The 27,574-nt window shown below is 40.1% G+C and overlaps 1 protein-coding gene across 1 annotated transcript in view; it reads left to right on the top strand.

Annotated features, from left to right (window-relative positions):
* rasa2 (RAS p21 protein activator 2) overlaps positions 1-27,574 on the top strand; it is a 148,804-nt gene that overhangs the window by 60,036 nt on the left and 61,194 nt on the right. Inside the window, exon 5 of the mRNA XM_078564162.1 lies at positions 8,970-9,046. Within this exon, the coding sequence (XP_078420288.1) occupies positions 8,970-9,046 (77 nt within the window). The remainder of the gene's footprint in view (positions 1-8,969; positions 9,047-27,574) is intronic.

The raw sequence follows: 27,574 nt of genomic DNA, 5'->3' as shown, positions 1-27,574 counted from the left end.
TATCCCTGCTGTTTGAACCCTCACCCCACTCAATATATAACGCTGTATAAAACGCTGGTTAGGCTACAGCTAGAGTATTGCGTGCAGTTCTGGAATCTTTATAGGAAGGATGTGATTGCACTAGAGAGAGTGCAGAGGAGATTTACAGGATGTTGCCTGGGCTGGAGAGTTTTAGTTATGAGGAGAGATTGGATAGACTGGGGTTATTTTCACTGGAACAGAGGAGATTGAGGAGGACGCGATTGAGGTGTGTACAATTATGAGGGGCATAGATACGGTAGACAGGAAGGAACTTTTCCCTTCGGAGGGATCAATAACTAGGGCGCATAGATTTAAGGTAAGGGGCATGAGGTTTAGAGGGGATGTGAGGAAGAATTTTTTTCACCCAGAGGGTGGTGGGAATCTGGAACTCACTGCCTGAAAGGGTGGGAGAGGTAGAAACTCTCATAACATTTAAGTAGTATTTGGATGTGCACTTGCGATGCCATGGCAAACAAGGCTATGGGCCTAGTGCTGGAAAATGGAATTAGAATAGTTAGCCACTTGTTTGACTGGCGCAGACTCGATGGGCCGAAGGGCCTTTTTCTGTGCTGTAGAACTTTATGACCCTATGACTCTTAACTCAATAACTCTCTTCCCCCGTCCACCAATTTTTACTCAGTTGCACCAAATGTGAAGATTCATAATGGTCACATCAGAAAAATGTTTGGGAAGTACTCGTGTAAGTTCTGGCAGAATGAGTGTTCCAGTCAAAGTCACATGATCTAGTTTCCCACCCGTACTGAATTGGGGCTTTCCTGCTGAGTCATCTAGCTCCTGCCTATTTGCTCGAACTATAATTCTTTTGTTTTCAACTTTTATTCTAAAGTCAGAGTTCGAGTTGTTTCAGATACTGTTGAACTTTTTGCATAGCAGTCTTACACACAGCATAATGCTTTAGATTTGTACTTTAAAGAGCTGCCTCCCTACGAGTTTCATGCCTTCTGTGGATTTTTCTCCTAATTGAGTAATATGAACCAGTAGACCACACAGAAACAATAACATCACTATTGATGGTATCTTCAAAGAGTCACATTTTTGTGCCTTGAAGCTCCAGTTCTTTGTTCTCTATGGCCAATCAGATGATAACAGAATGCTGTTTCACTGTGATCAAGTTCAGATTTGATAATCCTAACAAAAGCCCCAGCAACAGAGATGCTGAATTGCTGGATCTGTATTTATTTATCCTGGTCAAGGTCTATTGTGCACACCCCAAAGTATTCTCTCCTGTTGCTTTTTGTTAATGAAAAAAATTAAGTACATTCTTGGATTGTCCACATCCTGTTTTTCACCTGGTACCTCTATTTCTGTCAACTTGTGGTTTCAGTGTTTACTGCTATGTATTGTGCATGAGAAAATTATGTACAATTTTTCCTTCTATTGAGATTTATTTATATGCCTTCATTGCAGACATCAAATTCAATGAAGGTAGTTCAGGTTGAAAGCGGCCATTTGCCAAACTGAACATGCAAATCTTCTAATGTCTTTGATACAGGCAAATATATCATAAGCATTCCTTCACTGTATTTCTCTCGGGTAACTGAAGCAACTCTAAGCCAGGATCAGTTCAGCGAAGAATGATTTGTCATCATGGTGTTAGTATGTGTCAACTTCAAGATGAGGCAAATCCCAAAGCAAATTTTAAAATCTGGAAAGAATTTTTTTTACCAGCATATGGTGTACAGTATTCATCAGCTTGTTTTCAAATAACCATGTAACATGACACTTAAATGGATGCTGCTACTGTATCCTATTTGTTTGCTTCTTGCCCTTATTGATAAACGTCTGTGGTGTGTAGTGTTTATGCCATAGTGCTAGGGCACCTTTATGAAAAAGCATTTGGAAAATCCAATTTTACTGCAGTTACATATACAATATGCAAGTTGAAGTAAAGATATTTAGATTCAGTTATTTTGAATGTAGTTATAATGGGGAAACTATGCTTTCGAGCTGAAATTTAGAAACGAAAACCATTGCTTGTTTTCTTCATGCTAAATTCCGTGTCTAAAATGCATCCAGGATTTGATTTTAATGAGAAAAACTTCTTGCTTATTGTGGAGACCTCGCAGAGTCTGATTAAATTCATGAGCAACTATTAAATCATTGCAGTGCCTGGCTGTTCCAGGCCCAAGAAACAAGGGGCTACCTTTTTAAAGCATGCTGCCTAGCTGAAATTAGAATCAGATGGTGCTCTGCTCACTGGCAGAGGAGTATGCTTAAAAAGACAGGCCCTGCCTTCATTGGGAATGTATTAGCCAAGCTTTTCATTGATTTTTAAAGTTTTCAGCAGTATAAATTTAAACTTCAGTACCAGGGTCAGCTATAGTGCAACGTTAGTATCCATTGTAGCTGTACTTTGACCACACACAATGCCATATCTACAGCAGGATACTCAAGTTCATCCTTTTTGCTCAAATTAAGTTTATGATATTGATCCGACTGCCATGTTTAAAGTAGCAGTCTGCTGCAGTTAATCCCAGCATTTAAGCCTTGGCATACTGTAGCTGAAACACCAACTGACCTTGACATTCTTTGATTTCACAATATCGCAGAAGAATAAATTGGATAGCTACTTATAGCAGACTATATTCCTTTGCATCTTCAGTACTTGAACTGTTCCTTTTCCCAAGGTCCATATTATCACAGATGAAAAAAGCCATTTGACTATCATAGGTTATCCACCCAAAAAGAAAACCTGTAGCTCTTCTTCTCCCTCTTAACCCCAGTACACCATCCAATAAGCTCTTAAATGAATTTCAAGCCTTTGCCCCCATTGTTTCTCCATTTGTAGCTAATTACAAGTACTGATTGCTCTTTGTGTGAACAAATGGATATGTCCTAAATTTGCCCTTCACCAGTTTGAAGTTGCACTCTTGTTCTAATGCCTTTATGAAAGAACTTTTATAGTGCTTTTCATGACCATGGGATATCCCAAAGCAGTTCAAAGTTAATTTTTTAACTCTTTCACAGGATGTGGGCGTCACTGGCTAGGCCAGCATTTATTGCCAATCCCTAATTGCCCTTGAGAAGGTGGTGGTGTGCTGCCGCCTTGAACCGCTGTAGCCCATGTGGTGCAAGTACATCCACAGTGCTGTTAGGAAAGAAGTTCTAGGATTTTGACCCAGCGACAGTGAAGAAACGGGGATGTAGTTCCAAGTCAGAATGGTGTGTGGCTTGGAAAGGAACTGGGTGGCAGAGGTTGCAGATTTGGAAGGTGCTGTTGAAGGAGCCTTGGCGAGTTGCTGCAGCGCACTTTGTAGATGGTGCACACTGCTGTCACTGTGTCGGTGGTGGAGAGTATTCCATCATCCTCTTGACATGAACCTTGTAGATGATGGACAGGCTTTGGGGAGTCAGGAGATGAGTTACTCACTGCAAAATTCCTAGCCTCTGAACTGCTCTTGTAGCCACAATATTTAAATGGTCGGTTAAGTTTCTGGTCAATGGTAACTCCCAGGATGTTGATAGTAGGGGGCTTCAGTGATGATAATGCCATTGAATGTCAAGAGGGAGTGGTTAGATTCTCTCTTGTTGAAAGATGGTCATTGCCCAGCACTTCTGTGATGCGAATGTTACTTAACACTTATCAGCCCAAGCCTGAATGTTGTCCAGGTCTTGTTGCTTTTGGACACAGACTGCTTCAGGATCTGAGGAGCTGAGATGACTGACCTCCAACAACCACAACCATCTTCCTTTGTGCTAGGTATGACTTCAACCAGTGGAGAGTTCTCCCCTGATCCCCATTGACGCCAGTTTTGCTAGGGCTCCTTGATGCCACACTCGGTCAAATGCAGCCTCGACGTCAAGGGCAGTCACTCTCACCTCATCGCAAGAGTTCAGCTCTTCTGTCCATATTTGTAGTACAGTACACAACTTAATTTGTTTATCTTTTGTACAATATTAATAACTGCAGTAGATAGAAATTCCTAGAAGATCTTCATTTGTATTTTCATCCATTTGCTGCCAGTCTGTAAGCAAAAATTTGCAGTTAATTCCCCCCTCAATGTGTGTTTTTGTGTAAAAAAAAATTGCTGTTCCTGTTGTCACCATGAGAAAGGCTTAGCAAACATGTTAATTACCTTGTAACATCAAACTAGTTGCTCCTTTATAATGAGGATGAATTAACTTTGCAGGGGACGCTGAGTAGCTTGACTCCCCAGTTTTGTTACCTGAACTTCTCTCATTTGGAATGATTGAGGGTAATGTTTTATATGTGGCATCTTGTGGCAGAGGGTGCCCACACCTTGGGTTGCATGTGAAGGAGATGAATGTGGAGAGTACAAGGAGGAATTAAATGGCTGTGATTGCCTAATACGCAATCTAAATATTAATTTTAGAATGCCTGATGGGGAGGAATCCCTGCGGGCACCCAAGTTAGAAACCAGATGTTCAGACTCTTAACCTTCTACACGAGGTTCGCTAAACTCAACAAAACGTGATAAATTCAACTATGTATATGAAGTTGAAATAAAGCAAGTTAGTAGCTTCTTAACTTCAAATCGTAAAAAAAATGTTACTTTGGTCCTTTATAGTAGGTGTGTTCAAAGACTGAGGTGGGTGCCAGAGCACATTAGATCACTGAAGTGCAATTCCGCCAAAATATCCACTTAAGTAATATTCATTTCTGTCATTTGTATTATAAGTGGGGAGATTTAATTTTGGATGTTACATATTCCAACAGTCCAAAAAACTGGAGGGACTGGTCTTCAAGTTGAATAAAAATGTGCTTGAGGCTTAGAGAGACTTTTCAATACTGATTTAGGGAAAAAATAAACTGGGCTATTGTGCAGATCTACGGTCTGAACAGGACGGTAGTAAATGTGAATTTCCACAGCACATGTGAACAACAGAACCAATCAAGGTTGTAGAATATCTGATTGAATAATTTCTTTTAGGTCCACAGAAGTTAATTCTTAATTATTAGCACTGCCTGTTTTTCTCCCACCTCCCCCCACTTTCTCGGGAGGTGTCAGCTGTGGCTCAGTTCATAGCACCCTCACCTTTGAATCAGAAGGTTGTGGGTTCATGTCCCACTCCCGGAAACCAAGAACTGTGATTGTACTCGAAAAGAGTTGCAATCTGTGACTGTTGATAACTCGAAAGAGTATCCTGTGAATAAACCTGCTGTTACCGCCAGGTGAGGAAAGAGAAACTGAAACCCCCAATTCCCTTCCCTTACTGTCCGTAATCAGTGTGATGTTCGAAAGAAAGATGTGTGTGCGTCTCTTAGCCCCCTTGAGTATGTAGTCAATTTGAATAACAGCAGCAAGCTTTCATGGGTTTAAATAAAGAGGATTATTTATTCACTCATTCACCCCGAAAGTGTAAATGCTATAGCACTCGCACCCAAACACAAAATGATACGTTTAAAGGGAATAGTATACTGTTAGAAGTTGTAAACCAAAAGAATAGTTCATATGCCTGGCTCGCTTTAGAAGAACAGTTGTTGTGGGCAAAAAGAGTGTTTTTCCAGTCTTCAACTGTTTGGACCTACCTGAACTACAATTAAAGTTGAAAATCAGGATTATTTCGGGATTCCCTCGAAGAGATGAATGTTTAGCAGGTCACCAAGTTAGACATTTGTGTTTTTTGTACCAGGTGGCCCAATTTCTTTATAGAGAGACTTAGTGTTTTGGAATCAGGCTGAGGTGCTCTTTTAAGATGTATAGTCTCCATGTTTTTGAAGGCAAAGATGTCACTTTGTGTTTTCTACAGACTGAATGTAGTTTGAATGTAAAAAGGCACAGCCCAAAAATATGATTGCCTCACCATGTGGCTGCTTACAGCTCCCTTCCAAATTTTGTGTTGACCTTACTTTCGTTAGCCACATCCTGGGCTATTGTTTCTGCCCGTTCCCCCAGGGGGCTTGAAATCATTAACTGTCTGTTTTTGAAAAGACCCATTCAGATCAGGAATGCAGTTCTAGATGGTTTCAGAATATGAATGCTGATACTTTAGTCTGAAATGGCCCTAGTGTCTTTGAGACAGTGTGATTTTCACAGCAGTGTGCTGTCTGGGCATATCTAGTAAAGGGGTAGACCCCCATCCAGGGTGATTTAATTTGGAACTTTCCAGAAGCATGAGATAATCTGTTGAAGTTGCAAAGGCCACCTGACCCTTGGCGGCCATCTTAACAGTTCATCAATGTCCATTTTAACTAAAAGACAGCTCCAGAGACTTCTATATGAACACAGCGTCCATATTTAAAGTTATGAATATGACATTCCTTTATGGGCTTAACATTACTAATGAGGAAAAGATATGTGCCTTGTTTCATACTTCACCATCTAGCTTGGATCCATTAATTCATTAACACCTTCCAGTGAAATCCAGAAATTGGCCAACCTTATCAGAAATATACTTGAGCAATGTACCAAGGGTGATGAGCTTCACCATCTGAGACATTAAGCTTGTCTAATGGCAGAAAGTTAAAAAACATAGGATGAAAAAACTATGAAAATGACTGCAGTGTAATAGACTATCTTTCGCAATATGCGCAGTGTTCCTGCTGTCAACCTTTTTACTTTTACTTTATTGTTCTTGAAATGATTTACTATTAAGATGATTTTCTGGCCATTGATGTATCATCCCATTGCAGGAAATGCTGTATAAATTGGGCAGGTCCAAAAGTCAATTTTATACATATTTTGTAAATATATGTAACATGTCTACTTAGGCAGCCACCAGTTTTTAGTATTGCAAGTAGTGCAATTCCCCCAACTAACTGCACTATTCAAATTGATGCTTTCATCTGTTGTTGATTTTGAAAACATTTTATACTCTGGGAAGGCATGAACAGTGGGAGGCGATGGCGTGGTGGCATTGTTGCTGGACTAGTAATCCAGAGACCCAGGGTAATGCTCTGGGGACCCGGATTCGAATGGAATTCAGATGGAATTTGAATTCAACAAAAATCTGGAATTAAAAAAAGTCTGATGATGATCATGAAACCATTGTCAATTGTTGTTAAAAACCCATCTGGTTCACTAATGTCCTTCAGGGAAGGAAATCTGCCGTCCTTACCTGGTCTGGCCTACGTGTGACTCCGGACCCAGAGCAATGTGGTTGACTCTTAAATGCCCCCTGAACAAGGGCAATTAGGGATGGGCAATAAATGCTGGCCTAGCCAGTGAATACATTTTTTTAAAAAAATTGTATTGTTCAGCTTGTGTTTTAGATGTTAGTCTTTTGGGAGTGGAGTAATAGAGGGCAAACCCTTTGGAACACAGATTTTGGAACCATGATTAGAATTTTTAGGAGGAATAATTGCTGGAATAGCCTTATTGCCAATTGTTTGTGCCAGATGTGCCATTAGAAGCAATATTAAGCACTTGTTTCTTTCCCTGCATCGAGTGCATTGATTTTCCCACTTATTCTTGGAGCTGAATGTCATGAACGTGTCACTGGATAATTTCAAACCATGGACATGCTAAACAAAATTTTTTATTACCAAATTATATTAGACATTGCACTGCAGATGGGTGAACAGTAATCTCATGTGCAAGCATTTTTTTTCCTGGTAGTCACAGCATTCCACTGAGGTAAAGGATGGAATTCTTTGAACTTGACTTTTGGTAGAAGAATGATAAGAGTGGGGCTGTATTGTGAGTCAGTGGAAACAAAACCCTATTTTGCAAAACTCTGCCAACAGAGACCAGGACAAAAACTAAAAGCAGCCTTTGTAACTGCCCTTATCATTTTTACTGGAATACTGCATTTTGGTTTAAATAGTTTTAGGCCTTAGTTGACATAACTAAGTTCTTGTTTGTGTTGCAAAATATAGTTATGGTTAGCAAAGGACCACCATTGTAGTCACAGACAAGAAAGTAATAAGTGAACAAATTTATGTGCTAACAGTGGTAAATAGAATTAAAAGTTTCAGTACGTCCTACTGAGAGTTGATGATGTTGTGGAGTGGGAGTATAGAATTTTCAATCTAACACACATTTCCATTTGCAATCCTGAGGGCAACTTAAAAAAAATCTAACCCACAATTGTTAATAGGAATGTCTGATGTTTTGTAATGTATCCTTAATAAAGGAAGCTATTCCTGATTTTCCTAGTTTTGAAATAAGTAGCCTGGAGTCTTGATAATGCTGAGATTTTTATTTCAAGGTGCCTTTGCATTGTGCATGCTACCTCACTAAGCTGCACCTCATTATGTAAACAAACCTTTATCCGTTGACATCATGGGCCAAGAAATTGAGACTCTTGTCATACTGCCACTGGGATAACAGAGCTCATTTCAGGAATGTAGCTGCAAGGATTCAATCTTGGCATTTGCTGTCAGGGGCTCCACTTCAAAGCAGAGCCCTGTGTGTATATGGAAACCAAGTATTCATTCTGAATGTAAAAATGAGAAAACAAAGCATGATGCCAGGCTCCTGAAAATGGATGAAGTTGATGTAAACATAAGAGCATCTTGTGTTGGCGAAAAGACAGCCTTGTGTTTGTATAGCATTTTTTAACATCCGCAAAACATCCCAAAAGAGCTTTTGAATTCTTTTGAAGTGCAGTTGTGGTTATGTAGTCAAGCATGACAACTAATTTGTGCGCACAGCAAATTCTGCAAGCAGCCAAAGAAGTCATTGACTGATTATGGATTCAAATCTACTGCATGTGATCTACAATGCTTCAGTGGTATCAGGGCATAAGCAGGTTTCCCGTTCCCTCGAATCTGAAACACACCTTTAACTTCGCTTTTTCTGGGTACATGATAGCAAGATTCAGAGATCGAACAAAGATTCTCCATGTTGAGAATATTTTTAAACAAGTAGCAGTGATCCTTTTTCTAGTCCCACACCCAAATATGGAGTCATTGTAGACTAAAGTCGTGAAGTTTTAGGTCAGGAAAAAGGGGGAAGAAAGGCAATATTAATTTTGTCACCTACACGATTTTAATTGTCTTTTGATTTCTTATTTTCAAACAGGGAAAAGTTCATCTGGAAGTAAAACTTAATGAACTTATAACAGAGACTGGATCAGTTTGTCAACAATTGGTAGTACGGTGAGTATAGATCTGAGAGAGCAGTAGTTATTTATGTTAATTTGACAATAAAAATCATAGCTGACAATTTGATCTTTTAAGCTTGCTACTTCCAAAGCCTCAGCAATTTTCATTCTTCCTAACTTTTTATAATTATTCTAAACTTCTAAGAACAGGAATGTTGAAACTCTTGAATTTCTCTGTTTAAATTTTTAAATATAAATTATGGAAAATCAATCCAACCGTAAAATGGTGCAGTCTAAAGATGATAGCCCCTGGATTCTGTGTTCTGTAGATTTTGAACATCACTGGAATTTTTGGTCTCCAGTGTAAAGTTAATTGAAACAATTTGAATGCTTTGAGGAATATACAAGTGTGATATTTTTGTACCATTGCTGTATCATGTCCTTTTACTAGGAGGTTACAATGGATGAGGTGTTTTCTGTGGCTGAATGAAAATCAGATTCTGGTGAAATGTTGTAGGAAATGCAAGATGGGAAAGAAGTTGCAAAGATGGTTTTTATAAAAGAAAAGGCAATGGAAGTTTAGAAACTGCTGTCATTTAGGGGATCTTTGCATTTCCTATATCTGTGGACTGCTGGTTAGAAAGCTTTCCTACTTGAACTTACTGGTGTCTAATACCAGATTGTATGAAATCTTTAAAGAGTTGTTTCATCGTGAGGGGCAAAGTCAAACTTGCTGGCGGGGGAAGCATAAAATCCAGCCTATGGTGTGGGTATTTCTGTGGGTGGTGAAGGCTGCAGCTGCTAGTATCAGTGGAAATTTGAAAGTTGGCTATATGATAACAAAATATAGCATTTAACAATCCAGTGAAGAAAGTATTCCTTGTGTTTTGTGAGAAAGGTTGATGAAGAATTCTGATTTGATTGATCTGACTTTTGTTCTTGGCACTGGGGCTTTTGAAGGCATCTTATATCTTTGTTGCACTCCTACTGTGAGCCACTCCATTAGTTTCCGTTACATCTAGATCTCTACTTCCGCACAGTTTCCTCCAGTTGAGGACACTATAGCTACCATCAATGTGTGAAGGGATAGAAATGGTATGTATAGTGAGCCATGATGATCGCATTGTTTCTCTTAATCTGAGGCAAAATAGTTTACTTTCACAGTACACACTGGGATGCAGGTAATAATGGATGGTGCTTTTCTTACATTACAGCAGTAACTACACTTCAGACTTTATTGGCTATAAAGCACTTTGGGATGTCTTTGAGGTTATGAAAGGCACTATATAAATACATGTCTGTCACAGATGAAATAGCTATCTATTGAGCTGTACATATTCTCAACTGGGCAGCTATTCCATTTAAATTACAAGATTATGCTGGGGTGCCTTAGGCACAATTTAAGACTGACAGTGCTATTCAGGAAAGTACAATATAGCAGTCAAATCAACAATACTTTAATTTAAATAATGCTGCACAGAATTTTGCCAGTTTGAAATAATACAGTTATTTATCTCTGGAAACATATGCACTTTTCTTTGAAATAGTCAACATTCAAAATGTGCACACTGAACACGAAATGTCATTTTATGCAAACTGAAAACCTCAGGCTCTTTTGCTACTGACTGTCGTGAAAACTAGATTCATGTAAAATTTCCTCCCAGGTTTTGGAAATTACAGCAGATTTCAATATTTAATAGGAAGGAAATAGTCTAGCCTTGCTTTCACACCCCAGAAAGAATGAAGAGTTGTTTTCATGATCGAGATCTAGATGGTTGGAGTGTAGTGTATCAAGATTATGGGGGCCGTGGTAGTAATCTTATGAGTAATGTAGTCAAGCTCAGCATTCTGTTTTGCAACCGACCTAATACTTTTCACAGATGTTATAACTTGCAACTGTTATTGCTTGAGTAGGAGAAACTGAGCCTGTACTTTTGAGAGAGATTTTCACTTTCGCATTGGATAGCATAACTTCATGAGTATTGTTCTTCCAATTTTTAAACATTGACAATTTCCACAGTCAAATAGGCTATGGGCAGGAAAATGTTAAACAGTGAAGCATATACAGGATGAAAGAATTGATGCTGATTTGTTGTCCTTTGACCATGTGACCAGATGCAGATTGCTACTTTTAACCATGTGTTTGGCTTTTTTTGGTGCAAGTTGATGCTTATGACCTAAGTGTTAAGTTCTGGTAAGATTCAGAGTTTGCCCTTTAGCATCACAGTTTCACAAACTTTTGAATGAAGCCAAGCGCTATACTTCCAATTGAGTAGTTTTGAAGTGTAGTCACTGTTGGAACGTAAGGAAGAAAACCTAAGCCTTTTCGCTCAAGCTTATTGCCAGTATAATTTGTTTATTTAAATGTCTTTGTTGTAGTTGCGGCGCTAGATACTCAAACAAAAAAATTGCTTGCAAATATGAATTTTTGGAAAAAATTAGACAGACCAGGATTCCAATTAATAAGATTGCCCAGGAAGGTCCCATATTTTAATGCAAAAGCAAAATACTATGGATGCTGGAAATCTGAAATAAAACACAAAATATTGGAAATACTCAGCAGGTCAGGCAGCATCTGTGGAGAAAATAAGAATTAATATTTCAGGTCTGTGACCATCATTAAGTTGAATTTTAAGAGGGTGGAGGATGGCACAGCATCTAGTAAAGTATTAAAATGGTCAAATCTGGAGTTAAGACATTGATAAAACTTTCATTGGAAGTCGTGGTTGAGATGGGCAGTATTACAAAGGTTAAAGCAGCTGGTCTTTGTAATGGACAAGATACAGAGTTGAAAGCTCAGCTCATGGTAAACAAGGATGCTGAGATTGCAAGCAGTCTGGTTCATTCTGAGACAGTGGCTAAGGAAGTGAAGTAACCGAAGATATGGACAGAGGTATTACTGGTTTGGACATCCAACTTTATCTGGAGGAAATTTCTGGAAGTCTGAGAGACAATGGATGGATTGAAAGAGGTGGTGGGAATGTTGAACTTGAGCGTCATTAGCATAAATGTAAAAGCTGACCCCACTTAAGCACTATTTTCTTCTCCTGAGGCTCATGCTTTGGACTAAGTTCATTGTAAAGTAATACAAGGGGTCATCAACAGTGCTCTCAAGTGGCACTTGCTTAGCAATAGCCTGCTCAATGATGCCTAGTTTGGGTTCTGCCAGGGCCACTCAGTCCCTGACCCCATTACAGCCTTGGTTCAAACATGGACAAAAGAGCTGAACTCCCAAGGTGAGGTGAGAGTGACTGCCCTTGACATCAAGGCCACATTTGACCGAGTGTGGCATCAAGGAGCTCCAGCAAAACTGGAGCCAATGGGAATTGGGGAAAACTCTCTGCTGGTTGGAGTCCTACCTAGCACAAAGTAAGATGGTTGGAGGTCCGTCATCTCCACTGCAGGACATCACTGCAGGAGTTCCTCAGGGTAGTGTCCTTAGCCCAACCATCCTCAGCTGCTTCATCAGTGACCTTCCTTCCATCATAGGGTGAGAAGCGGGGATGTTCGCTGATGATTGCACAATGTTCAGCACCATTCGCAACTCCTCATACTGAAGTGGCCCATGTCCAAATGCAGCAAGACCTGGAAGATATCCAGGATTGGGCTGACGAGTGGCAAGTAACACTCGCACCACACAAGTGCCAGGCAATGACCATCTCCAACAAGAGAGAATCCAACTATCGCCCCTAGATGTTCAATGGCATTACCATCACTGAATCCCCCACTATCAACATCTTGGGGGTTACCATTGACCAGAAACTGAACTGGACTAGCCATATAAATACTATGGCTACAAGAGCAGGTCAGAGGCTAGGAATCATGCAATGAGTAACTCACCACCTGACTCCCCAACGCCTGTCCACCACCTACAAAGCACAAGTCAGGAGTTGTGATGGAATACTCCCCACTTGCCTGGATGAGTGCAGCTCCTACAACACTCGAAGCTTGACACCATCCAGGACAAACCAAGCCTGCTTGATTGGCACTGCATTCACAAACATTCACTCCCTCCACCACCGACGCACAGTAGCAGCAGTGTGTACCACCTACAAGATGCACTGCAGGAATTCACCAAGGCACCTTAGACAGCACCTTCTAAGCACATGACCACTACAATCTAGAAGGACAAGGGCAGCAGATAGATGGGAACACCACCACCTGGAAGTTCCCCTCCAAGTCAGTCACCATCCTCACTTGGAAATATATCACCATTCCTTCACTGTCACTGGGTCAAAATCCTGGAACTCCCTCCCTAACATCACGGTAGGTGTACCTATGCCACTTGGACTGCAGCTGTTCAAGGAGACAGCTCACCACCACCTTCTCAAGGGCAACTCAGGATGAGCAATAAATGCTGGGCACCCAGCGAAGCCCACATCACGTGAATGAATAAAAAGAAATGTTGTAGGCAGCTCCCTGTTCTACTCCCAATTGACAGTGTTTCATTTGTGACCTACCAGGAAAGTGAAGAAGCAGAAGGGGGTTTTCACAATTTTGCTAGTACTGTTGCATCATGTGTTCAATGGTGCAGTAACGTAGAATGGCCTGTATACAGTAGAAAACTGTTCATATTGAGGTGCTCTGGTGCACTGAATGACGTGGCTAAATTTGTAGTTATTTCTAATGTATATTTTTGTAACACTTAATGCCATGAAGAAATTTCAGGGTAGCTGATCTGAGCAGAAAGTTCCTTAATTCATACAGAGCTAAAACACCTGAGTGTCTCCTACAAGTGCTAATGATGATGTCACTTGCTCTCTGTTGGGATGTGTTGTAGGATAAGTTCCATTCTCTCCCTTTGGCAGCCTCCTGCCTTTGCTTGGCTTAGAGCTTAAAAACCCAGTTGGGATTTGCAAATTGACATAGTCAAGATGGCTTATGCGTACGTTTGGATGTATAACATAATTTTGCAGGAGTCAAAATCCAATTTCTTTACCTGACTATCTCTGGCAAGGACTTATTGGCCCCGATGATGCCCATCACAGCTGGCTGTGTGTACCTTGATCCAAATTAATTCCCATCAGTATAATCAGAAACATTCTGATTTTAAAGTAATACAGGCTCTGTGGTGCTGCTAAGATTTACTTTTGTAAGTGATCAAAGTGGTTTATTTTTAATTGTATTTCTGAATTGCACAAGTTCTGCATGTGCTTTAATTGAATTCTGTGTGGTCATTGGGAAATTAAAGGGGCCACTACGAACCTAAATATAGATCAGATGTGCACAAGGGAATTTTTATTAAAAAGCGAACTCTTTATCTTTTGTGTTTTTAAATAAATCAATTCAGTAGTTTCCTCTCAAGACCATCCTTTAAATACTGACACCCATATGCTCCTGTATTGTGCTGAAATATATCTTGTAATGTTTGCTCCAAACTCTGACATTTCCTACAGTTCATCCTGGTTTTCCACTTCCCACTGTGCTAACAGTTCTCTTGGACTGTCAGGCATTTGTTCTGTAGCCAAAACAGTGTTCCACAGCATGTAGGCTTGTAGGTAAATGATTTAATTAACCTTATAGATGTCTCAGTATTGCATCTGATATTGCTGTAGTTGTATTTATTTTGGCTTTGCTTATGCACTGGTTGCAAAATATAATGTACTTCACATAACTTTCATATAGTGAATAATAATCACTTGCTGGTGTATTAACACAGTGACGTTGTTGGCTGTAGATAGTCATGTATGAGTTGACGGAACAAAGCAAGTTAATTAGCAGATCTTACCAAAACCTTCGGCTTAATTCCTATCCTAATTCTATTTTTCAAAGGGTAATATTCAGATAAAGTATCATTTAGTTCTTTGGTTATATTAAGGAAACTAAGTTGAACCTTTATAAAACACTGGTTTGGCCTCAACTGGGCTATTGTGTTCAATTCTGGGTGACATGCTTCAGGAAGGTGGCGAAGGCAAGGGTGCAGAAAAGACTTATGTGAATGGTTCCAGGACTGAGGGATTTCAGTTACTTGGATAAATTGGAGAAGCAGCATTCTCCTTGAGAAGAGAAAGTTAAGAAGAAATTTGATGAAGGTGTTCAAAATCATGAGTCTAGATAGAACAAAACTGTTTATGGTGATTGGCAAAAGAGCCAAAAGCGACGTGAGGAAGAACTTTTTATGCAGCGAGTGATTACAATCTGGAATGCACGGCTTGAGATTGTGGTTAAGGCAGATGCAGTCATGGCTTTCAAAAGGGAATTGGATATGCATCTGAAGAGAGAAAATTTGCAGGGCTTTGGGGAAGGGATGGGGGTGTGGGACTAGCTGAGTTGCTGTCTTGAGAGCTGACACACTCAATGGGCTGAATGACCTTCTGGGCTGTAACCATTCTGTGATTCTATTGCTACTTACTGCTGTGTCAGCTTGACTGAATTGAGAGCATCCTTGCCTCTGTTCAAAGTTGTGTGTTCATGCCCCATTCCAGTACAAGAAGAATGTTTCTTAGTCAGGTGCCACTTCTTATTCAATATTCTTCTCTGCAATGTTACTTTGAAAACTTATTGCTTGATCTGATAGTTCAGATGGATATTAAAGATCCTTTGACACTATTTGAAGACACTATTTGAAGAGCAGCAGGTTCTCCCATTGTCCTGGACACATGCTGCACAAACAACAATGACCTGAATGGTCAGTTAATTTCTCTTTGGTGATGGTAGCTGACAAAGGAATATTTGGCTGCTACATCTACTGTACTTAAGACAAATCACTCACTGCACCTGAAAGTAACTCTATACCTATGAAGTCTTTGGAAACATTTGTGAGAGATAAGACACTGTGTAAATAGTGTATTTCTGGGGAGGATGACATTGCTGTCACCTTGTGCTTTGCAGCTGCACTGATAGCAAACTGGGCATGTGTTTTTTCTCTTTAAATGAACTCAGACCACAATGATAATCACTGTTCCCAGGATGCATTATAACAATGGCGTCACTTTTTCCCCCCTTGCATATACCCACTCAATGTTGGAAACAATGTTGCACTACTTAAGGGGCGGTGCCATAGGACTCTAGGCTTTCAAATGTTGCACTTCTGTTTTAAAAAGGGGCGAGATATAAAACACTAAAAGCCAGTCAGCCTAATATCTGCATAACAAATTTTAAAGATAATCAGACCGAAGTAATTGGCATTTGGAAAAGTATGGGCTAATAATAATGAAATTCAGCATAGTTTGCCAAAGGCAAGTTGTGTTTGACTAGCTTGAATAGAGTTCTTGAAGTAATGAAGAGGGCTGATGAGAGTAGTAGTATCGTTGGTGTTGTACTTAGCTGCTTCAAAACGCATTTGATAAAATACCACTTAATAGAGGTTAGCAAGACTAAAGCCTGAGAGATTAAAGAGGCAGTGAAAGCGTGGATACAGAATTCATTAGGGGTTAGAAAGTAGATAGTAGTGGTGAACATTTTTTCAGAATAGAGGGAAGAATACAATGGTGTTTTCCCAAGCATTGGTATTAGAACCCTGCTCTTTTTGATATATTAATGTCCTGGATTTGGGTATGCAGGGCATAATTTCGAAGTTTGCAAATAATATGAAACTTAGAAATATAGTAAACAGTGGGGAGGGTAGTAACAGACTTCAGAAGAACATAGACGGGTGAAATCAACAGACACATGGCAGATAAAATTCAGCCGAAATGCAAGGTTATGCATTTTAGTAGAAAGAATGAGGAGAGGTGATATGAACTAAAAGGTAGCATTTTAAAAGGGATGCAGAAACAGAGGCCTGAGGGTGTAACTATACAAATCTTTGAAGGCAGCAGGACAAGTTATATCCATAAAGCATATGGATTCTTGGCTTTATTACTTGAGAACTAGAGTACAAAAGTAAGGAAGCTATGCTAAGTTGGTTAGGCTGTAGCTGACGCATTGTGAGAAATTCTGGGCACCACACTGTAGGAAAGAAAGTCCTGTAGAGAGTGCAGAGAAGATTTACTAGATTGCGACTTCAGTTATGTAAACCGACTCATTAAGCTGGGATTGTTCTCCTTTGAGGAGGGAAGGTGAGGTGATTTAATAGAGCTGTTCAAAATTATTAATGGTTTTGATGGAGTAAATACTGATAAACTGTTTCTAGTAGCAAAAGGGTCAGTAACCAGGTGACAGATTTAAGCGGATTGATGAAAGAACCATAGGTAACATCAGGAAACATTGTTTTATGCAGTGAGTTGTGACCGGGTATGTACACTCTGAAAGGGCGGAGGAAGCAGATTCAATAGGATCATTCAAAAGGGAATTGGATAAGTACTTGAAGGGAAAAAATACAGGGCAATGAGGAAAGATTGGAGCAGTGGGATTGATTGGATAGCTCTAACAAAGAGCTGGCACAGGCAGGATGAGCTGAATAACCTCTATGTTGTATCATTCTATGAGAGCAGGAAAGCTTTTCTGATGACCTTGTTCAAACCATGACAGAGTGTGTTGAATATTGTACAATATTACACAGCTCCAACAAGTGTTATTTTAATCATCCCAGTATTTTAAATGATAAAATTGTAAATATAGAGGAAAAAAATTATTAGGAACTGCAAAAGAGCACAATGTCCACAGAAGAAAATTGGTGAATCATGTTCTACCTTTCTTTCTGTGCCCTTTCTGCTGATTTTCTACCGTCACCTTCCCTCCTGAATGGAACAGCTCCTGCCTGGGATACAATTCTACAGGTGTCCTTCAAGTGGCCATTCTCCAAGTATGATGCTAGACAGCTGCTAAAGGCGTTGGAGGATCAACCAGTCAGAAATGGTTACTCTGCCTGATTTTTACCCCCCTCTAATGCATGTGTGAAAACCATTCAGTAATGCTCCTGCTCCTACTCCTACATTTGGTGTGATTGGCTAAATCCATTCCAGAGATTGAACTTGGGACCTTGCTGGTCTGTGTGGCACTGATCTTTTTCAGTAAAGACCCTCAATGTATTCTTAGTGCAGGTCAATTTAATATCACTGCACAAGAAGTGTTTATCACAAACTATCAGAGTAATCTTTTGGTTCAAAGCCTTAACTGCAAATCTAATTTTATTTCATTTTTTTCCTTCAAATAATAAAGAAAAAACATACATTTTGGTTTTGTATGGGCAGTTAGTTATTTTTTGTGTTGCTAAATTTGCCTGAAAAAATCCTGCTGCATTTCGTGAGAACTTTGTTGCATTGAGGACAGATGACATTTGCCTACAGGAAGTGAAGTCTCTTATCGTTTGCTGAATGATGGCTAATATCTTGTGGCTAAAGCATACGACTAGAATGATGAAATTATTTGTCAATCTTTGCTTCAGTCACAATTTTTGGTGGCTAATAGTATCAAAATTTGGGGTATGTACACAGGTAAGTTCCTTCATAATTTGATGGATCCAAATGACGTTTGTGATTTGACATTTGCAGCTGATGGCAGCCTTATCTTGGCGCAGTATTTGCATCAAGAGATAAAACTTGAAGGCCTAGGATCTTAAGGATGATGGCAATCTGGTGACCATTTGTGACATCACTTTAAATAGGCTGTATAATAGTATTTTTGAAGCAAACATTTCCATTCAAATTAATCAGTAATGAATATTTTTGGTGTAAATGTTTTTGTGGTTTCAGAAAGTGGGTTAGCGTTTGTTTTTAGAGCAATGTCAATTGAGTGTATTCTCACCATTGTGTAGCTGCTTTTTAAGCTGTAGGCTACAGCCCTTCATTCATTAGCTTTTAGTTAATTTACACTCTTGTAAACTTTGGCTCCATTCCAGGCTTTACAGTTGTTAATCATTTGTTCAATATATCAAGGGCCCTTGCATTTTGTGACATACACTAAGAAAAGAGATTTTTAGCTTATGATTTTTATTATTTTAAGTACGCTTTAAAACCACTTTAGCTTTGTGCATAAACCTGTTTAGAACGCACAGAACACGCCTCCTGCACCGAAACATTATCAGATGAATGGTATGATTGTGACTCTGTCCAATGTCCCTCACAATCAGTTGTGATTCACCCTATGGTTAAAGAATGGTTACTTCAGTAAGGTACCCACAAAACTGTTGGCACCCATGGAACCATGCTGCCACAAGCAAATTATGAAGGGGAAATTTAATACGGGTGCCTCAGTACTTCAGAATAGCAATATAGTTATAGAAGGTGCCATCTGAAACTGTTCTACCCCCTTGATCATTTTGTAATTTGAGCTCCCTGCTATTCACTGTCTGCCCTTTGTTCCATCTGAAAATTTATTGAGTTTCTGAATCCAAGTTATTGATCTAAATTAGTAACTCGTGATCCCACCAATAATCCCTGAGGCATGATCTTCATTTTCTGATGCCATAGTGCCTACAATTTACTAGGTCATTATTGTGTACAAAATTGCACCAGAGAGAATTGAGAATATATATATGTGGAGTGCTCCTGTACCCAAAATTTTGTGCATGGAGACTGCTTCAAACTTAAAATCACTAATTAAGAGTAAACTTATTATTTTATATGGAACTGAAGTAAATGTGTCTTTTGCCTTTTTGGAATATGGGCACCATGTACAGCCTGCTACTACATTATTCCTGTGATCATTTTAACCACTAGGAAATGCAATGCGTTATGCACTACCAGCTGCTGCCCTCTAAAATAATGCAGATATGCTTGCAGGTGAAGGGATAATATAGTAGAGTGATGCCCATTTGCTTAATCACCATTGCTGACAGTTAGTAGACTGAGAGATTGACACTATAATGCAGGAAAAATGTGATGCTATCAAACTTATTGGCGATGGTACCTTGCAGAGGTAGAATGTCTAGGGGCTGTTTTTAATAAGTTGATAAATCATGACTTAACAAATTTGGTTTATGTTGTGACAAATCAATTCATGGGTTTTTTTCATTCTTGTAACGTGTTCCTTTATTAAACTGTTATTTCAAGATGTGATGTGTTTTTTTTGTTTTCATTCAAGTAATGTTTGTGGTTGTTAAAGGATATGATGCAGTGTGTTGCTTCTGCACAGCAGGAAATTGTGCCGCATTTCTAACCACAGTGGTTTTCATTTCCCATCACAATGCAGCCTGAACAAACATCGATGGGAGCAAAAAGTGGGCTTCGTTGGTGTTTTTCTCTCTTATTTACCCATTATGTTATATATGCAAAATATTTTTTATGATCGTTGAGAAAGAAGCAGAGCTTTTAAGTTGTTTGCAGATTTCATTGACAGAATCAACTGGAGCTGGTTACCGCAATAACGCATGCAATACTGTAATATCCTTCCGATCTAACCCGATGATCTATTTCCTTTCTGAAATCAAGCTGCATCAGTTATGTTTGATAATAGTACATTTATATACATTAGGTACCAGACCTGAGCCTATTTCCCACATTGCATCTATAATCCGATTGTTGTTGCTTTTTTCCATCCAAACATCTAACGCTCGAATACATCATTGTGTCAACTGTGAACTCTGATTTTGCACTTAAAGCTGCTGATGAGATGGCACCATACTGTGTCCAGTGGTGCTGAAAATTCTACTGAATTTTGATATTGAACTGTGCAGTAAAGGCTAAATAGCTCCCACAGCAGGAAGGAGTGATTGAAAGAATTAGACTAGGTTTTGCTTGCTCATCTCTTGATGTCAGTTAAAATGGCCTACTAAATTATTCAACCTTGCCAAAGACAGAAGAATGGAAATAGAGGTCTAAAAAAACTGCCATGTCCCACACTGTTTCATTTTCATAATAGTTCAGTAGCTGCTCAATCTTTGGTTTTTATGTAGCTAAGATAATTCTGCTTCAATCATGTTTTACCCTTCACCAACTGTTTTCTGTTCCCCATTTTGTCCTTTTCAGTACAATTCCATTGGTGCCATATTTTTCTGGTTGAATCTTAAATATCCAATTTTAAGATATGACACTGCTTATTTTATCCATTACATTTTTTTTATAGTCTTCCATGGGATGTGGGCATTGCTGACTAGGCCAGCATTTATAGCCCATCTCTAATTGCCCTTGAGAAGGTGGTGGTGTGCTGTCTTCTTGAACTGCTGCGGTCCATGTGTTGTAGGAACACCCACATTGCTGTTAGGAAGGGAGTTCCAGGATTTTGACCCAGTGACAGTGAAGGAATGGTGATATAGTTCCAAGTCAGGATGGTGAGTGGCTTGGAGGGTAACTTCCAGGTGGCGGTGTTCCCATGTGTCTGCTGCCTTTGTCTTTCTAGATGATAGTGGTTATGGGTTTGGAAGGTGTTGTCTAAGGTGGTGAATATTTAGTAAATATATATGCACATGAAGTGGACATATCTGTATGCACAAATTTAAGCGATCCCACATCCAACAGATCAGATCTAAGCTCTGCAGTCCTGCCACATCCAATCGAGAATGGTGGACAAATAAACAACGAACTGGAGGAGGAGGCTCCAAATAACCCCCTCCTCAATAGTGGAGGAGCCGAGCACATCAATGCAAAAGACTAAGCTGAAACATTTGCAGCCATCTTCAGCTGGAATTATCAAGTGGATGATCCATCTCAGCTTCTTCCTGAGGTCCCTAACATCACAGATGCCAGTCTTCAACCAATTCAATTCACTCCATGTGACATCAAGAAATGGCTGAAGTGACTGGATAGTGAAAAGACTATGGTCCTGGCGATATTATGGCAAGAGAGCTGAAGACTTGTGCTCCAGAACTAGCCGTGCCCCTAGCCAAGCTGTTCCAGTACAGCTACAATGCTGGCATCTACCAGGCAATGTGGAAAATTGTCCAAGTATGCCCTGCCCCCAAAAAGCAGAACAAATCCAACTCAGCCAATTACTGCCCCATCAATCTACTCTTCATCATCAGCAAAGTGATAGAATTGTTGATGACAACTTTCATCAAGCACTACTTGCTAACTTGCTCACTTATGCTCAGTTTGGTTTCTCCCAGTGCCATTCAACTCCTGACATTAGAGCTCATTACAGCTTTAGTCCAGACATGAACCAAAGTGCTGAAATCAAGAGGTGAGGGGAGAGTGATTGCCCATTATATCAAGGCAGCATTTGACCAAATGTGGCATCAATTAGCCCTAGCAAAACTGGAGTCAATGGGAATCGGGGGGGGGAAAAACTCCACTGGTTGGAGTTAAACCTAGCACAGTGCAAAATGGTTGCGGCTGTTGGCCCCAGACCCAGGACATTGCTGCAGGATTTCTTCAGTTTAGTGTCCTAGGCCCAATCATCTTCAGCTGCTTTGTCAATGACCTTCCATTCACCATAAGGTCAAAAGTGGGGGCTTTCACTGATGATTTCACGATGTTCAGCGCCATTCGTGACGACTCATTCTGAAGTAATGCATGTCCATATGCAGTAAGTCCTGGACAGCAATCACGTTTGGGCTTAAAAGTGGCAAGAAACATTCATGCAAATGTCAGCCAATGACCATCTCCAACAAGAGAGAAGCTAACCATCTCCCTTTGACATTCAATGGCATTACCATCGCTGATCCCCCACTATCAACATCCTCGGGGTTACCATTTACCAGAAACTGAACTGGACCAGCCATATAAATACTGTAGCTACAAGAGCAGGTCAGAGGATGGGAATTCTCAGGAGAGTAACTCACCACCTGATTCCTCAAGGCCTGTCCACCATCCACAAGGCACTAGTCAGGATTGTGGTGGAATACACTCCATTTGCCTTGACGACTGTAATTCCAACAGCACTGAAGAAGTTTTACACCATCCAAGACAAAGCAGGCTGCTTAATTGGCTTCCTATCTACCATCGATGCACAGTGGCAGCAATGTGTACCATCTACAAGATGCACTGCAACAACCCACCATGGCTTCTTTGACAGCACCTTCCAAACCCGAGGCCTCTACCGTCTAGAGGGACAAGGGTGGCAGATATATGGGAACATCAGCACCTGCAAGTTACCCTCCAAGCCACACACCATCTCGACTTGAAACTATATTGCCGCTCCTTCACTGCCCCGGGTCAAAATCCTATACCCTCGCTAGTAGCACTGTGGGCGTAGCTCCTTCACATGGACTGCATGAGTTCAAGAAGGCAGCTCACTGCCACCTTCTCAAGTGCAGTTAAGGATGGGCTATAAATGTTGGCCAAGCAGCCATGTCCACATCCCAAAAGAATAATAAAAAAAGGCATCTTCTCCTAAAACTATTGCATATGATTAAAAGGCTGTTCCTGTAGCCGCACACACCTCTGCACTAATATTTATTGGACAGCACTGAAAAAAGATCTTGGCTCCAAACAATGGGACACAATTCTGGATACAAAGTTGATCCAGTCGTGCACTGCCACCTAGTGCAGTGCATGTTGAAATTCTCGGAAGGAGAAAGAAACAACTGATTGATTGAACTGGGTAAGGGATAATAAGATTAATGTAAAGTCAGGTGGTAGATTGAAATGGTTCTGAGTGGAACTGACATGAACCTAAACAACGGACTGAGCTTGATGGAGGAAGATGACCAGATTATTTTCATGTCCCTGTAAGTGGCTGTTAACGGCGGCACTGAGATCAAGAGCAAATTTCCTCATCCTGTCATCTTGGAGGAATAGTTTTTGTTCGATTGTGAAAGAAAATATAGAGGGGGCCATAAATTGATGCTAAATGTTGGAATAATGTGTTCATCATGTAACTAGATGTAAAGCAGGATGTAAAATTTCTGTAGAATCTATGAATGGCCTGACAGTTTAACATTGCTAAACATATATCAACTAGCAAAGACCTGCAAAGCATTTGTGGTCAAATTAGTATGCTTAACCAATTCCATCATCTCCACCCCTACCATGCCTTGCCATTTCCATCTCGTGCCATACCGCCCCACTCCTACCATTCCAACCCCCCACCCCATGCCACTGCCACCCACTACCCCTCCCATGCCTTTTCCCCCTCTCCCAAAAAAAAATTCAGCCAAGTAACTGGGCTCCCTTGAATCTTCCACAGTTCATCTTCTCCACCAACCCTAATACCACCTGCTGCCATCAACTGTTGGCATATATGTCTCACACATGCACTTTGTGTGCACTAGGCTTCGCCCACCAGATCAACCCACTGGCCAATCAGAAAAGTGTGGACAGTCAAAGGCTACATTATTATGAATATTATCGTGACCTTATGGTGTCTTATGCTGAGAGTACTATCTTTTCTAGCTTTGTTAAACTACATGGATTTTGGTGCTTCATTTGTTTTCTTTTAATCTACTGAATACAATACAAATAAGCTGAAAGGAAGAAAATTGATTTATATGGTGTTTTTCAAATTATAACTGTCTTAAGTCCAATTGGATGAGCTGGCAAAACATTGTAGGTAACTAGATTTATGTATGAAAGAGGTGACTGCATCAGTGTTAAAGAATTAAGATGTGGAACCAGAATACAAGAGATGTATTGGTTGCGCCAAGGTTGGCTTGGATGTTTTTGAAGATTTCCTTTTGCCGTCAACTGCTATTGAAGTGTAACTCCAATCATTATCTAATGAAATTGCATTGCAGTATTTTTTGTAACTTGTATGGCATATCTCGCATTTAAATAAAAAGATAACTTTGATAACATAGTGGGTTTATCTTGACTAGGGTGGAGCTGAATAGGGTTTTGAGTGTGGTTCCAGTACCCATTCGCAGTGTAAGATAGTGATGAGATAAACCACATCTGTACCCTGTCAAAAATTGTACAGTAATTTAGGAAAAAACTCTTGCTGCCAACCAACATTCGTCAATCCAGCAAATTTACTTTGGGGTTGATGTTTGCTGCGAGAGGCTGAGTTTGGAGCTGGCGGCATTAATACCAAGTCATACATAACACAAAAGCAGTCTTATTAAGCAATCATGTGAAATTTCCTTTTTAATTGTCTAGAAATGGCATATTGAAGAGTAAACATGGGTGTGTGAGCCTTTCTGCAGGTGAAAACTAATCATTTTCAACATATTAAAAGTTGTGTGACAGTTTGTGTGTATTTCTTGTGAGCTTGTTTCTTGTTAAGGAACTTAAACATTTATAAGAGCAGCTGACTTTTTTGATCACCTTGTGTTGTTTAAAAACAGTTAATATTTTAGTTGTAAATTTATTTTGCTCCATTGTTTTAGCATGCACAGAGCGGGCATGTAATTTTTTTTGTCGAGTCTGAAGGCATCATGAGAGTTCTATGTAATTTGAAAATATTGTCAAACTTAAGCTTGGCTAGCTCTGTAAAGCATAAAGTGAAAAACAGATTTCAATTGGTAAAGGACATGGTATGGTTTGCTGTTGGATTGATAGAGGAGGAAAAAGTGTTTGAAAAGCCCAAACTGTAACACAGGATAGAAGACCTAGATTTTTTAGCTTTTTAAAGGCAATGCACCATGCTGATGGTTTAGTTCAGTGCAACAGATGGTTGTACTTATTGGGAAGCAACACTTATTGACCTCAGATGAGCTTGGCTTTAAGGTTTGTGGCATAGTATCTAAGGTCTTTTGAACTAAGATAATATATCAGAATTGTTGAAAATTATTTAATCTCCTACCTTACCCATAGCTTCTTCATTTGTCTTTCCCAGTGTGACTTCAGTTACTTCAGGTTAGCAGGTAAAAAGCACAGCGACATAGTTTCAAATTGTGAAGCGTCTGTAGCAGTCCCAAACATAGGTTGTGCTCTGGAAGTTGAATGTATACTGCTGCTTTCGGATCTTCCTAGCAAGTATTTCTAGAGTTATTTCTGGACTTACTGGGAATTGCCCAAAGATGCTGTGTTGAGTGCTGTTCCAGTTGATGCAATACAAAGCATTCAAGATGGGCTAATAGGCAGAAATATGTTCAGCTCATAGCAGAGTGGCATCACATCAAGTGCAGGAAGAAATGTTTAAAAAGTAGCTGGATGTGATATGAACATGTAGAGAGTCAGTGGGTACAGGGGAAGCATAAAATAGGCCTTTATGCATCAGATGCAGCAAAAATTTAAAAATCGTGAAGGATTGATATAAAGCAACAGCCTCCATCAGCAGAATTTGAAAGCTAATTGCTCCTACAACGTATTATAGCACAGTAGCAGATCTTTTGGCCCAACAGATTTATGCCATTGTTTATTCTCTGTATGAGCCTCATCCCATCGCCCCCCCACCCCCCCAACCTTATCAATAGGTACTTGTATCCCTTTTGTCTCTTGCCTTTATATAGATTCTTGAATTTGTCTATGCTATTTACCTCAAATTACTTGTTGTAATAGAGCTCTACATTTTAAATGATTTTCTGGGTAAAGAAGTTTACGCTGAATTCCTTATATGATTTATTAGTCACTATCTTATATTTATGTCCCTAGTTCTGGTCTTGCATGCAAGCGGAAACAACATCCCTATCAAACATTGTCAGAATCTTGACGAGCTCTATCAGGTCAAATCTTCCCCCGCCCCCGGTCTTTCATTTCCAGCAAAAGACCCCTAGCTATACGTGTTTTAAAAAGTGTTTAAGCATTTTACTAACCAAGAGGTAGAAAAACATAATGTTCAAAGTACAGACTAATAAAAATAGAATTAAATTGTATGTTGAATGCAAGTTGTTGTAATTTTCAAAACTGCTGTCATCATGTACCTCGCCAAAGTCTCCTTGAATCCTTGTATACTGCCACTCTGTCTTGAACTGCCCTTTCCAAGTCCTTGAACATATGGCCATGGATTTGGGAGGTGACAATATTTCCTGCAAACATTCCATTCAGATTTTCACCTCTACCGTAACACTGTGTCACTTCTACTCAAACATTGTGGCTATGATGCACTATCCCTCCTTGTACTTCTCAAACTCTCTGCCACCTTTGACACTGCCGACCATGCCATTATTGTCCCAACACCTCACCGCCATTGCCCAGCTAAGTGTGACCACCCTCAGTTGGATATACTATTTAGTCATAGCCAGAGAAACTTCTACAGTGACTTCTCTTCCTGCCCCTGCACTGTTATTTCTGTAGTCCCTTGAGGATACCTCGATAGCTTTCTTCTATTCTACATACTGCTCCATTGCGATACCATCAGAGACTTGATGTTGGGTTCCACCTGCATTCTGATAACACCTAGCTCTACCTCACCACCACCTATCAACTCCTTCACTGTCTCTGTCCACCATTCAGTCCTAGAAGAGTTGCAATTTCCTCCACTTAAGCATTGGGAAGACCAAAGTCCATTATTTATGTTTCACACCAGAAACTTGCCTCATGACTCATTCCATCAGAGAGTTGGCTTTCGACCTCTGCAAGATGGAGGTCGGTTATCTAGACAAAACAGCACCACCTTATTGGCAGTTTTGGTATTGTTAGGCTTGGACCTAAGAGAAAGGCATGCAGCAAGTTCAGATGGAAATGAGTTATAATGAGTGAGGGGAGCAAATAAATTGATTTTATGCCAGCAGCTCTCGATGAAAGGTTCTGGAGAAGGTAAGAGGCATCCAGGTGGAGGGAGAATATTGGAGATGGGTAAAAGGGTCTGCCAAATGGCAGGAAGACTCCTGACCAAAGAAGTGGGTGGGGAAGCAGAGGCAGCAGAAGAAGAGGTCATGCTGAGGTGGGGCACAAGCGGATGAAGCAGAGAACTTGCTAAGGATAGATCATTCGGGGTAAGAGAGGAAAACGTCACGGTATCATGAAAATGTGGCAAGCGATGAGATTGGAAGAAGGGGTAAGAT

The sequence above is a fragment of the Cetorhinus maximus genome, chromosome 19, assembly GCF_964194155.1.
Source record: "Cetorhinus maximus chromosome 19, sCetMax3.hap1.1, whole genome shotgun sequence".
In the NCBI taxonomy this organism is placed as follows: Eukaryota; Metazoa; Chordata; class Chondrichthyes; order Lamniformes; family Cetorhinidae; genus Cetorhinus; species Cetorhinus maximus.
Note: the sequence above shows the minus strand (reverse complement) of the source record. Positions and strands in the feature narration are given on the sequence as shown.